General features: G+C 46.4%; 1 protein-coding gene across 4 annotated transcripts; it reads right to left on the bottom strand.

Moving 5' to 3' along the window:
* Positions 1-317: 317 nt before the first annotated feature.
* nup98 (nucleoporin 98 and 96 precursor) lies at positions 318-13,949 on the bottom strand. 4 transcript variants are annotated; one of them, XM_058087918.1, is made up of 35 exons: positions 13,755-13,949; positions 12,958-13,067; positions 12,559-12,654; positions 12,273-12,458; positions 12,013-12,152; positions 11,645-11,752; positions 11,380-11,560; positions 11,133-11,299; positions 10,227-10,364; positions 10,002-10,137; positions 9,850-9,942; positions 8,684-8,827; positions 8,341-8,474; positions 8,079-8,266; positions 7,649-7,765; positions 7,307-7,496; positions 7,130-7,229; positions 6,952-7,065; positions 6,727-6,865; positions 6,476-6,653; positions 5,450-5,611; positions 5,129-5,353; positions 4,879-5,005; positions 4,556-4,800; positions 4,284-4,468; positions 3,898-4,142; positions 3,565-3,822; positions 2,708-2,865; positions 2,471-2,611; positions 2,245-2,396; positions 1,932-2,153; positions 1,621-1,862; positions 1,382-1,536; positions 1,191-1,302; positions 318-1,119 (listed from the first exon to the last, which is right to left on the bottom strand). In XM_058087918.1, exons 2-35 carry the CDS (start codon positions 13,034-13,036, stop codon positions 923-925), a joined length of 5,454 nt encoding a protein of 1,817 aa, XP_057943901.1. In that variant the 5' UTR covers positions 13,037-13,067; positions 13,755-13,949; the 3' UTR covers positions 318-922. The 4 variants fall into 4 exon arrangements, with proteins under 4 accessions (XP_057943901.1, XP_057943902.1, XP_057943903.1 ...); XM_058087919.1 differs by having other exon boundaries at positions 8,684-8,824; XM_058087920.1 differs by having other exon boundaries at positions 10,002-10,134.
* Between the last annotated feature and the right edge of the window lie 425 nt (positions 13,950-14,374).

The raw sequence follows: 14,374 nt of genomic DNA, 5'->3' as shown, positions 1-14,374 counted from the left end.
CATCTGGGAGCCCAAAGCAAACCCAGTCATTGAGGCCCACCGCATTCTTGTGCTGCACTGACAAGTTTTATTCTCTTATGTGGGCATCAGAAAACAGTTTCAGAACATGAAGCAACGGCTAATATAGTTTACCACTGGAATACATTTTCGTGATGAAGAGTCACTCTCAGCTTCATCTCCAGAACTGCTTTCTCTGCGGCACAGCAGTTCTGCTGCTGGTTGTGTATCTATGTTTGTTTAGAGCGTGAAAAAAGGCTGAAAAAAGGGACTTTGTTCACACTTAGAAGCAGTAAAATTGAGTAACCATCAAGACAAAACATTTCTACTAGACTTTATTAAAAATGTTAACAAACATGCACCACGCCAAGCATGACGTAGTCAAGATAACAAAAATATCACCTTAGGGTCTCTGTACAAAAGTGATTTTACTCAAGAAAAAAGAAGCAGTGACTTTAAAACAATTACTCTTTCTTGCTTCTTTGCAAAACTATTTGTTGACATTTCCTCATCCATCAAGGATTTCCCATCCTTCAACCTCAGTTAAACTCTGACAAGCGACATTTTCAAAAGACTGTTTATATGTGGCTACACACACTCCAATGCAAAAGCAAAAACAAAATAATCTGCAAAAAATACCACTGGATGGTTCCACTTTTTGTCCCATAAAACATCTTTCCTTACACATGCTACTGCAGTGATAAGCCAACAGACATGTGACATGCTGTCAATGTAGTGACACACTTCACACCATCGAGTCAGTCGTTGGCCTCTTCTGAGGGCAGCAGTGCATGAGCACAGGTAGCCATCAATTGTTAGGTAGAATCAAGGGCAGCTGATGTCTTGAGGTCACTGCTTTGCCTTCACACATACGGGAGGAACAAAGCAACAGAAGGCCCCAATGTACAAACGGGTAAAGACATGCTCATTGGCTGACAAACTGGCACAGGTATGACTGTGTGAGGCCGCGCAGGTCCCCCAACGCATAGTCATCTGGCATGGGCAAGCGAGTGACGTGTGGTGCCAGCCGGGTCAGCGGGAGGCTGAGAGAACGTGAGGGTGTGTCGCTCTGCTGCAAGGTGAGCACCACACACATGATGTTGGCCACACACTTGGCCATCTCTGGATGTGAGGGAGCGAGAATTAAAGTCAGCCTCATGATTATGTATGCAGGTATATGCAGACTGGCTCACCTGACTGGGCTAGGCGGTCTTTGGTGCCACCGCAGGGCAGAAGCTCAATTCTGCTGCACAAAGATGTCACTTTGGTGTGCAGATGCTCCAGCTCGTAACCGGCATTCTCCATCTAGATGCAGCAAAGTCACATGACAGTCAGGCTTTATTCGATACTGTTCAAGTCACATGAGTCAGAATCAACATCTGACCTGCTGAATGTCCCGCAGCGTTTTGGCGACCCGAATGTAGTCCAGGTAAACCCTCCCTATGCTTTCCCAGTCCTGAATGGTGGCGCTGTTCTCAGGGACTGCCAGCCCCTCCAAGAACTCCAGCAGGTAGTCATGGTTGTCATTGATGATGCAGTCTATCATGCAAACACGTCAAAACGGTGCACAAAGGTAGCGAACAAAAGCCACTTTGGTGTGAGTGTATGGAGTGTGTGTCGCACCTGAGGCCAGGTGTTGCATCAGCAGCCGGTGACAATGGCTCCAGTGGCCAGCTCGATACAGGTGCAGCGCCTCCAAATGTTTGTCGCCTTCGTAGCGGGCACGAGTACTCTTAACCTCATGAATCCACTGCTCTGGGATTAGCAGCCTGTCAGTCAGGAAGCGTTCCCTCCTGAGTGATTCTTCCGTTTCCTGCAGGGGGCAGTGTTGGGTCAACACGGCCCTCACCGCACGCTCTCGCTGCCTGTATAAGACAAGCATTAAAACAAAAATACAACACAGGAACATGTACTGGTGCGAGCTGAATACATACGTGTGGTCGGGGATGTGAAGAAGGATGAAGATGGACAGGTGCCACAGGCCGGCGCTCTCCAGCTGGGCGGCGTAGCTGGCGTGCAACAAACCCTGGCGCGCTTCGCTCAGGTGGCTGTAGTGCAGTGCCTGCAGGACGCTCCATAAGTGCCAGCTCAGTCGGAAGTCCAAACGGTCCCAGGTAATGCTCAAAGGGTCCAAGAGCTGCTGCAGGTCATAGTGTCTGCACGAGAAGACTCATACCTTAGTGCTCCTCAATTATTTTTTGTCATGCCCCCATTCCCTACCTGAGGGACAGAAATGTTTTGCTTTACCTGTCACTGTAGAGTTTGAGCAGATGGAAGCAGACATCATATAGCGGCTGCTTTGGCTCCACCTGCTCCTGCTCTTCTTCCATGTCGAGTTGCTCACCCTCCAGGTATGGAGGCAGGGGGGCACATGCATATTTCCCACCCTCACATGATCCCTATAGGACACAAATATGGATGACGATAGGGTTCATCGTTGAGGTGCTCCTGCCACAGGAAATGCTTGGCTCACCTGGAAGGCGGCTTCATACTTGGCAAGGGCATTGGCCACGGATGCAGTGGGAGGCAACATGAACCAGAGGTGGATGGCCACACAGCGCTTCCAATCCAGCTGAGAGCACACATTCACCACAGAGTCTGAGGTCTGCCACACCTGCACAGACATATAGGAACCAAAAATTGCCGCTCAGATGGCCATAACTCCACGCCCCCACAAAAAAAAAAAAAATACAAAGCAAAGATGGCGTACTGGCTTTCCAGAAAGCAGTGTGAAGATACGCAGTCGCTCTTCTGTCAGGTAACCGTCAGTCTGCATGCGGTTCCAGTCAGCGAGCTGCAGGCTCAGCAGGTCACGGCTGTACTGGGAGCCCATGGCCTGAGCCAGCAGCAGGGCCAAACGGTGGTCTCCTGGCATGACAACATGAATATACACGTTATAGACATAGACTATTAATAATAAACTATTATATGAAAGAACCAAAGTAGATGTGTGTGTGTGTATGTATTAGGGATGTCCTGATCCACAACCATGTTGGACTTCCGATATGTTTAATAATTTCTTTTAATTCAATCCCAATCGTTATTTTTAAATAAGCTTTTGTTACAAACATGAATTTGTGAAATTGAATAGGGTGATAGAAAATAAGTTTTCCTATGGGATGTCAGCCTGAGCACATTCATAACTAACATTCATTTTCTCCTCACAATTTTCATCCTCACAAGGGTGCTGGAGCCTATCCCAGCTGTCTTCGGGCGAGAGGTGGGGTACACCCTGGACTGGTCGCTAGCCAATCACAGACAAACAACCATTCACACTCACATTCATACCTGTGGACAATTTTTGGAATGTGGGAGGAAAGCGGAATCCCCGGACAAAACCAACACATGCACGGGGAGAACATGCAAACTCCACACAGAGATGGCAGAGGGTGGAATTGAACTCAGGTCTCCTGGCTATGTGGCCTGTGCTAATGCCTATGCTTGTGATTAAGGAAGATGTAGTCACAGATGTAATTCCAATCATGAAAATTGGCCATGTTAGTTCCTGCTCAAAACGTTCCATAACATGCACTCAGTCGAACTGAAAACTAAATAAAAACCATTTACCTTCCTTCTGTGCAAGACGACACGCCTCGCTGATGCGGTTTCCTGTCAGGTAGCTAAAGACAGCCTCTGTGTGGCAACCTTTCCCTGCCAGCACCACTTCATCCTCCACCCTATGAGCGGTGCCGCGGCTCAGCCAAGCTGAGAAGGTTCGCCTTCTCTCCAGCTGCTGCTGATACTCACTCAATGACTCAGAGTGTGGCTGCTCACCCCAGAGGGCCTCACACAGGGTCCAGACCTCAGACCAGTAGCCCAGCAAAGCTGAAGGTAGAAACATAGAACATGCTGACCAAAGGCTGGCCTGGGCCGGTCACCCACCCACGCCGCCTCACTTACGGTCTGAGTCAGCTTGCTTGTCGCTCAGCACAGTGATCCACTCGGCATAATCCTGCAACGCCGCCACACCAGTTTGAGGGCGCACAAGAGGGCAGGTGGAGGACTCTATGCTGACGGTGCTGTGCTTAAGACAAATCTCCAGGGGGCGCTGCAACACTTCATGGCTCTCCTCCTGGATGTCCTCTCCTGGAGCCTCCACAGCCACCAGCTGCTCCAAATGCACCTTGTAGGGACTTTCCGTCAGCCTGCAGGACCACAGAGCACACATTTAATGTCAAATGTTAACACAGAAGACTAACAAGTTAGTCAGTTATCAACTTCTCTTATGTGACATCAAATTTAAAGTGTGCATGGTTGAAGAATCTCCCTGCATGTTTGCCTCTTACGGTTTATTTCTTGCAGGCGTAGGCAGGAAACTAAAGTCTGCCTTGGCCATCAGATCTTGGTGGTGCAGATGCTTGCCATTTGGAGAGCTCAACCGATTACCACAGTGTGCCAGCATCCAGCCAGGTCCCCAGCCAACTCGAAAGGACCGACCCGCAAACAACCCAGCATCCATCAGCAAACTTCCCTGTGGTCACAGCAGTGTCATATCACATAAGGAAAGCCGCCACAATGGCGAGTTACACTCTCTCCATTCCACCGAAAAAGCACCCACCTTGCCATGTGTAATGGACACTTCTATGGGAACAGGGCCTCCTAACCGCCGGACCCCAACGGTCCTAACTGGGGGCTCAGCGGGTTTGGAGGGCAGAAAGAAGGATGAAGGAGTAGGTCGAGCCCAGTGTGATGAGCGGGGAGGTTCAACCGGGGCAAAAGATGACCAAGACAGAGCAGGGCGTCGAGGAGAGTCAGGGAGCTGGGAGAGGCCAGAGGTGAAACGAGACTGAAGAAGACCGCCGACTAACGAGAGAGGGAAAAAAAATTCAGACATTTGGCTGCAAAGTCCAATCACCAAGGCCGGCTCCACAAGTTTAATACCAGACGGTCGACTCTGAGCTCTCGGCAGGACAAGGCCAGGGGAGGAAAATTCAGAGGACATCTTCATCTGATCATGGAAGAGGTCGCTCTCGTCCTCATCCTCTGCAAATAAGGACGCCTTCATAATCTGGCACAAAAGAAACAATGCTATTATTGTGGCGGCAGACTGATGAGATGGCACACTTCCTGCCCTCTCATTATCATCAAGTCATATCAACATCATATTATCTGTGGAGGGCACAGTCTCTACCTGCAGGGTGTGCGGGTTAATGCCCAGTGAAGATGCTATGTGGCTGGATGCAGGGATTCCATCTTGCTCAGCAAAGGTCAAAACTTCTGGTTTCCCAGTCGTCGCCTCCACCTGGCCCACTGGCATGTCACAGTCATCCTCGTTTCCCAGAATGCTCTCTGTAGGAAACCCCTGGGTGATGTCAGCCATGTCGCTGTCCAACTCTGAGACATCCATGATTGTGGTCTGACAAGATATGAACAACTCAGTTCAATTGCAAATCAGAGGGCAGCAGCTTCTGGATAAAGCACTGCAAGTCAAGTGCTCCAGGGGCAGCACTACCTGAGCCTGTGGTGCTGTCTGATGCTGGGAAGAGGGGGGAGGAGGCTGCTGCAGTCTGGCTGGCGGAAGTGACATCATCTTCAACTTTTTGTGTTCAGTCTTAAGTGGAACATCCTCTTCTTCATCAGAGTCCTGGAGGCCATATTTTGAGAAATGGGCGACCTGGTGGAGAGGGTGAAGTCAGTTAGGCCCTATGATTTCCACATTATTGGAATCGCAGACAGACTTACGGAATTGAACAATAAAAACATAATTAACTATTGAACATGGAATCTCACGGACATAATGTAATTGAAATGCTGTCATGAGAAGGAATGTTCCTGTGCAGTAGTATTTTAACCAGCGGACAGCCACTCCGCATCCTCTCTAGCTAAATACAGTATGTCAAATAGCAACCTAAAACTCCTTTTATGAAGCATGAATGGAAGCTAACCGGGATAGCTTAGTTTAAAAGACCAAGCTAGTGCAGCTGTGTATTTAATTTTGAACTATATAATAATAGTATAACTTCTCCATCTTGTTTTATATTGTAATATAAGCAGTTTTTTTTTTTTACAATGCCTGCTGACGACATGCAAGTTCTGAGTGGAAAAAAGACGAGGCACATCTTACTGTAAACCAGTGGTTCATGTTTGTTTTACATCCTTTTCTGGATTACTGTGCAAAATTGCCTAAATGTGTACTGCATCAATCACTGTAAATATTTTTACATTAATGGACAATTTTATTTACTAACCCAAAAGGCTTCACACTTTGTGCTGGTACAATAAGTGCAAAATGTAAAAAAAAGAGAATTAAAAAAAAAAAAAACAAGAAACTGAAATAAATGAATTTGGGGAAAAAAATAAAATGGAATGCGAGAAGCGGATTTTAATAGTGCTCTAAGTCTGTAAAAGAGCATCCAGTTTGTTTTGGCAGCATGGAATAATTTATCACCTCCAAGTCTAGGGCAGCACACCTTTTCACACCAGTGTATGGCATAGCTACACACACTTTTGAAATGCAAAACTGGTTCTGATAACAGACCTCAAACACCCAGGATCCACTCTCAGGTCTGTACTCCAAGAAACGGGCTCCCTGTTTGCGGGATGCCTTCTCCAGCCGTCCTTCGTAGTTCATGTCTGTCAGACGCTCAGGGCTTCGGATTTGCGTGCAGCTGGTCTTGTCGTTTGGCCAAACACCATCCAGAGTCACCTCAGCCCGCCTTTGGATGAATAACTCGGGTCAGTTTTGAACACAGGAGCAAAAGGCATCCATTAGAGTAAGTCCTAACTGACCTATTAAGCCCCTCCCCCTCAGGGGGCTTGTTTTTATCATCTGGATACACAATGACCTCTTTGCGCCTGAAGTGAACAATCTCATCAAGGTTGAGTCCTGTTATGGTCACAGCACCAGGAAAGAAAATGGAACCGTAGCCTGCGAACGACCATCACAAGAAGTTTAATGGTCAGTCCAATCATGGAATCATTATCACTCCCAAACATAACATCAGATGGCGTTACCTTTCCGGCCAATAGTGAAGTTTTCCACCACACACTCGCCACTGTCGTCCACCATCTCCGCCAGTTCATCCATAGAGGGGATGGTGTAATAACCCACACGATTGAGAACAATACCTGAAAGCAGGAAGCAAGGTGTTTAGCCAAAGCCAGACCTTGGGTAGATAAGCTACTATCAGACCTGCTGGGTGAGGAGATTGGTTGGACTCCTGCAGTAAGTCATCCCGCTCTTCCTGCAGAGACTCCTCCCCCAGAGACACAGATACATCCTCGCTGCTCAACTGTCAGTAAAGAAGACCATTACGGTAAACCTTTTGAACACACAACAGTGACATAACACGACAATATGAGCAATGACCTCTAGGCCGTTCCTGGCAGCTTTGTGTATGTTCATGTCACAGATGGTGTCCTGCATGCTAGTTTGGGCACGGCCTTGTGGTATGGGCTTGGCAATAGGGTTGACGTAAAACTGGGTAACCTCGTGGTCATCATCCGCACGGATGCTGTGACCTGGCACCTCCTTTGGTTCATTGTCCTCCTCTGTGTTGCTGCAGACAAGCATGTGTAATGTCAAGACACAACGGATGAGGCGGGTGCAAGTAAATGACTACAATGAGCTGGTAAGTTTACGGCACAAGACAAACATACGAAAGTGGTTTTACAAAGTGCAAAACGTGATTAAGTGTGCATGAGCTCAAACCTGTGTCCGTTCTGAGGGTAATCTGATGGCGAGGCGAGATCGTCTGCATCCTTATTCCCCGGACTACTGTATTGACTGCTGTTTAAATTCTTCAGCACAAGTTTCTTGATGCTTTTCCTATGAACAGACAGACAGTTCATTGAAAATACAAACTTACAAATCCAACTTTCAACTTTCCGTTGGATTTAGCAAGTGTCTAGAGGGGTGTGACGATACGCCACGTTTTCCCAAACGGGGAACTTTAACGATGGAGGGTTTTCCGTGGCACTATGACAAGCCATGACTTGTCGTCACCAAAGGCTGGTCTCCACAGCATTTGTTTACAAAGTAGACACGTGATGCAAGGCACACTTCCTGTGAATGTTCTGTACCTGTAACAATTACATGTACCACTACTCCCCTATGTGATTGTGATTACCATGACAGTCACCTTGGAATGAAGGCTCCATTGGTGAGCGAGGGCTCATCATCATCTAGGCCATCAAAAAGTTGCGACTTGGAGGCACCTGATGAGGTCAGCGCTTTGGGGCGAACCCTTGTTGCTGGTCGCGGGGTCAGCTTGTAATGAGCGAGTGTGGTTAGAGCTTTCTGGGCAGTTGGATTTGTTGGTTTCATACGCTGCCAAGACAAAAAACATGCGCATCATGGATGTGATCGCCTCTCCGTCCTGTAAAGCTTGAAAAAAACCTGACCTCCTCCTTCTTCTTGGAGTCTGACAGAGGATTTCTGAACAGCGGTGAGTCTCCATATGGCGAATATGCCAGAACGCTGAACTGCTGCTGCAGCAAGGCCTGCTGGGCAGCTGCTGCGTTTGGATCCGTAAGAGCTGGAGGAACAACATCAGCAAAAATCAGAACAATCAGAAGTGTCACATGGGCCAGGGGATGGCGGATGCTTCCATGACATGCTTTCTCTCTCAGTTTGGTGTTGTGTGCTACAAACTTTGTTCTTTGACAGAAGCCATCAAAATCAAATGAAGACAATGTGGTTTCGATTAGAAAGATAAGATTTGGAAAAAGAACCCCTGATGCTGACCAAGAGGTTGTTGAGGCGCTCCGAAGCCCAGCGTGCTGGTGCCGCTGTTGAATCCCGCTGTCCCAAACGTTCCCATCGTTCCGAGCGTGGAGCCCAATTTGTTCTGGTTATTCCCAAACAGGGATGTCTGTCCAGCGCCCACTGCTGGACAAAGACAACAGACCCATGAAGGCTTTAATGTCAACCTGCATTATGGATCATTTCAGATGTAATTTGAATAGCACACACAAAGAGTGACAAAGCACAACACCCTGCACCTTTGAACACTCATCATCATTGACAACATCGACTGAAATGTATGACCCAGTAGGACTTCCACAGACAACACAGTCTAAATCCTATCAAGTTGGGTCATTTGATATTGTTTTCAATGTAGTGAGTCCCTGTGAGCGTTTCCCAGCTTACTTGAGCAAAATGCAATTGCGCCACACAGCACATACACACACATTGTCATCATTGCTGTCACTACTCAAGCTGTACGGGAAACACAATCCATTCTGTGCATGTGCAAAATTCGTCAACAACCGATCGGCAGCTTGGTGACCTATTTTTCAGTCACATACAAGCCAACCCAATTTGTACTACATTTGTGCAAACTCCGTCATCAGTCAACACCAGCTCACGAGACAAGCTTGGCTCCACGAGAACTAGATTCAGTGTTTGAATTTGTTTTTTTTGTCCTGGGGGCAAAAAGCGATGATGCAACTCAGAACTCCATCCACACGAATGAGCACATCATAGAGAGCAGTAGAAACAGGGGTTTCCTTACTGACATTTGTTTAACTGTTGAAATGAAATTACGCAGTGACTTCCTAGCTGTTTTGGTAGCGGATAAACAAGCCTGCCGCAATACTTACAGACCACACCTGCACCAAGAAGCTGCACAGAGGGTTGAAACAGGATTCAACATTTCTTTGATTTTAATCCAGAGTTGTTCACGATGTATCGTTTTTCATTTTTCAAAAATTAGGTGTGTCCCTGGGACACATAGATATTGAGTTTACTGCATCCTTTCAGATTTTAATGCATCAGTTACGCAGGACGCGTACAGAGCAACATCACTGCAAGTCACTGCAAAACTTCCCTGTTTGTCATTGAACCCAAGAATGTTATTTCTACACATTCTCCCAAGATTAAACATTCAATTGACGTGCTCTCGCTAATACCTGCTCCAAAGGTTGTTCCCAGTCCAGTTCCCAGTGTTCCTGTGGCCGGTTTGTTGCCAAACAGATTTCCTCCAGCAGGGTTTGCGCCAAAGCCTGCAGACAGCAGCTGTGTATTATGATGCAGAACTTCTCATCTTGAACCTTGCTCTCACCAAAAGTTGAGGGGTTTGTTCCAGTTCCCAGCGTTAGTGCAGGCTTGTTGCCAAAGATTCCGGTGCCAGTGCCAAAGGAAGCTGCACTGGTGGTGGTGGTGCCAAAGCCACTCGTCTTATTCCCAAATATGCTCTGCTTTAAGAAAGGCAACAACACATACAGCAAAGGTGTCTAGTGTCAACATCAGACATTTCAGTCCAACAACTGCTGCTTTATTGGGATACCTGAGGGCCCACATTTCCAAATCCGCCACTGGTTTGGCCAAAGAGACCACTAGCTGTCCCAAACCCGGTGGCGGTGCTGGTCTGAGCAGTTCCAAACAGACTACCAGTCTGAGACGCCGCTGTGTTGCCAAACAGACCCTAAAAGCAACATAAGAAAAACGGATAGGAATTAAAAAGGGAAGCCTAAATTCAACAGATTTTGATGGCCAAATGTTAGACGGCAATAAAGCATTTTTCCCCAATGGTCGTTCAGCTACACATGAGGGAGAACACACACTGACAACAACATCAAATACTCAGTTCTGGCACCAATGAAGAAATATATATTACTATATTTATTTTGTCATCTTGTGTTATTATTAATAGTAGTTAGCAGGGGTGTCAAGAGACACCCAGCTCACCAGACAAGTTATTGGGGCATGTTCTTTTTGTTGCAACCATTTTCAAAACAAATTCAGTATGCTAACTCATCCCTGTTGAGCTCACCTTTGCTCATTTTAAAGCCAGAATACTGCCCCACTGGGGCTGTGGTATTTTGCTTTGCAAACTTTTTGGCAAGAGATGAGGAAAGCAGATAAGCATGCACATGGCAATAGACTGAGGCTGCGAAAATGATCAAGTTAATTTTTTTTAATCATGTGATTAATTATCCAGTTTTTTTCCTGAATGGGAAATCTCATCAGAAGATATTGTGACACCCCCAGTAATTAGTTTATTTTAAATTGTGGCCTTTTCCTCGATTTTTGCTGTTGTTTGGGTTTAATTTTGTTTTCTACAATGTGCTGCGGCAAATAAAAAATGAGCTGCGGGCTGAACTTTGGACAGAAAATAATTAACATCACCATTTTCTTCCTACAACGTACGGTTTTCGTAGGAGCACATACATCGTCTCTCTTTTCATCTTACCATGGTGCTAGTACTGGCTTGGCCCATGGTGTTGGTGTTGCCAAAGGAGAAGCCGCTGCTCTGTGTGGTGGTGGTCTGGCCAAAGGGTTTGAAAAGGCTGCCAGCTTGTTGCTGGTTCTGTTGGCCAAACAGACCACCTGTTGTGCTATTGAAGCCTCCTGTTGAGGCTGGTGGGGACAAAGGAGATTCAAGTGAGCAATTCTGGGTCATCTAACAACAATACAGTCCAGCCATGAGCACAAGTCACCTTGACCGAAGGTACTCTTGTTCTGTCCAAATGAAAAGCTACTGTTGGGAGCAGACGACCCAAACAGACCAGTGGGGGCGCTAGATGTGGCCGCGGCAGCACCAAACAGCCCGCTGGTCCCAGCAGGCATTTGGTTGGTGGGACCCTTCCTTCCAGCCTGGTAGTCTTCCAGTCTCAACTCCTGAAGGTTAAATAAGCAAAATCAGTCCAACATGGCACAGTGCGGAGACTTATTGATTTGACTCGAGTGCGCCCGCCAAGTCACCTCCAGGGATTTGTTCTCGTACTCCTTCATGGCGGTGATGCACTGATGCTTGGTGTTGATGTTTGTGGTCACACCAGCTTTTACCATTGTGTCATTTCCTGTTGGAGCCTGAGGATGAAACATGGAAATTACAGCACCTTCACAATGTGGCGTCATTTTCATAATCACTGCTTTGACCTATGACGGGATGGATGGGGAAGCAGTGGTCAAACCTTCCAAGCGCTGTAGAACTTGAAAATGTGATCACAGCTAATGTTAACAAAAGACCCCATGGTTAAAGTCCCACAATATGGGACCACCAGATGGAGTGATGTCCTTTCCACATGCGACAAAGGTGGTGGATCAGAAATAGGACTTGAATGACTCACGTTAAACTTGACTGTTGTTCCAGGCTGCTGTGTGGCTGAGAATCCTGAACTCCCAAACAAGGAGGTTGTCCCTCCAAAGGGGTTGGACGTGGTGTTGGTCGACCCAAAGAGTCCCCCACTGCTGGTACTGGTCCCAAAGCCTGTATGAATAAAACATCTGTGGGTGTCTATTACGTTCCTCTTTTGTCATGTGTGTGTTTTTGTGCAAATTGAAAATGCCATCCCCAGATGCAATGAAATTAGAGTCAAGAAGGGCTTACTTCCAAAGGAGGTGGGTTTGTTGGCGCTAAATGCATTGTTCTGCTGGGAGAAGAGTCCGCCTGCGCTTCCTGTCGCTGTGTTGCCAAAGAGGCTGGTTGATGTGGCACTGGGGGCGCCAAAGCCAAAGCTGGTGCTTGTAGAAGACGTTGCTGACTGGCTGAAGGTGCTGGATCCAAACAGTCCACCTGGATGAGAGTGCAGTGTATTGAAAAAAGGCATGTATCATGACCTGATGTGTGCGGCCCGATGACATGTCGAAAACACAAAACAAGAGAGTCGACCAACCGGGTTTAGTCTGTGTGGTGCCAAAGAGCCCTCCGGTGTTGGTGGTCGCCCCGAACGCGGATGTGCCGAACCCCCCTGTGGTCCCAAAACCCGTGTCTGTGCACACAGAAATGATGTGAACACACGCTGATGTCGCCCAAGACTAAAAAGGAATCCCGCTTTCACCCAGCTGACCCAAATGGTGTCACCCCATTTGCCGGATATACACATGCTACGAAGTCTGTTAAAAAGGTACTTTTCTCTTAGAGAGTCTGTCATTAATTTATCGAGAGGTTCATTTCTGAATGTCCAGAGGTCAGAACATAGCTGTGAGTCTTTTTCGAAGGCACACATATCACATTTGGCTTCATGTTCTGTTTAAAAAGAAGAAAAAAAAAAAAAACACAAAATAGAACTTACTTTGCTGCCCGAAGGTTGATGAGGTGCCAAACCCCCCAGAGCCTCCACCAAAGGGAGTGCCAAATGACTTGTTGAACATCTTGCCCTGCTAGCAGGACAGCATAGGTTCACTGTACAAACAACAAACAAGGACATTAAGCAGCTTGCCCACAGCCTTTGCAAAAGCAAAGAAAAACATGGTTCCATGGACATACACTTCACACGTGAGCGCTGTATGGATGGCCATCTGCATTTAACGATAATATTTTTCATTTATAGGTGCTTTTCGAAGTGGCCAAAGTCACCATACCAAAAAAAACACAATCTCGAATTAACGTCGAATTAAATACCCAAAGAAGCTAATTATCTGAACGGCTCACAGTGAACGTTCGATACCTTCTGGAACACTAAGTTAATATCTTATCGAAGTTTCACAAATGACAATTGTCCATATGCAGCAAATTCAACTCACTGAACAGAGCTACACACTTCACAGAATTCATTTTTGTGTAATAAAGCTCATCAAGGGCGCTTGACGTCAACTTTTCACACCAACAGACCACTTACATGCCGTAGCATGCTTTCCGTTAGCACGCTAGCCAGCGGAATTCATCGCGTCCATGTCAACAACGTAAATTCTGTAACGTGGTATCGTAGCAGTAACGACATCGTTTTAAACCAAAACAATCTTCATATCTCGTATCGCTGAGGAGCATTAAGAGTTTCCTGTCAAAGTTGCTAAGATTCTTACTCATGTTAGCCGCCAAGCTAACTCGCTAACATGCGCAGAGGAGCAAGCGAACAACACGTTACATTACCTTCGACGACGATATAGGTCTCTCTACCAGTTTCTTTATGTAATGTATAAAATATTAGACAGAAGTTAGAGGCTATACAAAGCCTCGCAATAAAATCGTATCACTAGCTTGGCATCAGTCTAGCTGGCCGGCTAGCTTTGTCAAGGCGGAGGGAAACTGTTCAACAATATACGTATTGACGCATTTTCAACTGTGCGTGGTGACGTCATGACTGGCGCAGTCCGATAGACGCGCCGACTTGGTTAATGTACAATATTTAATATCTAAGAGAAGAAACGGCCTTCTTATAAATCTATTAATCATTTTGACAAAGTTATATAGGAGTAAAATATAGCCCCTGGCTATGTTCTCTGTGATCTTTGCGCCATGTATACTGTTATTGTATGCTTGTTTGTTGTAAATAAAGATTATTTAAAAAAAAGAAGAGTTGGTTCTTTTGCCGGGACAGCTCTTTCGACTCCCAAATGAATCCTGTTTTTTACAAGCCAAGATACGGGTACATTTTTTTAATGTAAAAATATAATTATATAAAATGTTTATTATTTATATGCTGATCATGGACCACATTGGTACAAAACAATTATAAAATTTAAAACACATATATGAGGCAAAACGGTCCA

The sequence above is a fragment of the Doryrhamphus excisus genome, chromosome 11 (assembly GCF_030265055.1).
Source record: "Doryrhamphus excisus isolate RoL2022-K1 chromosome 11, RoL_Dexc_1.0, whole genome shotgun sequence".
Lineage (NCBI taxonomy): Eukaryota > Metazoa > Chordata > Actinopteri > Syngnathiformes > Syngnathidae > Doryrhamphus > Doryrhamphus excisus.
This window is presented reverse-complemented; position numbering and strand designations above follow the sequence as displayed.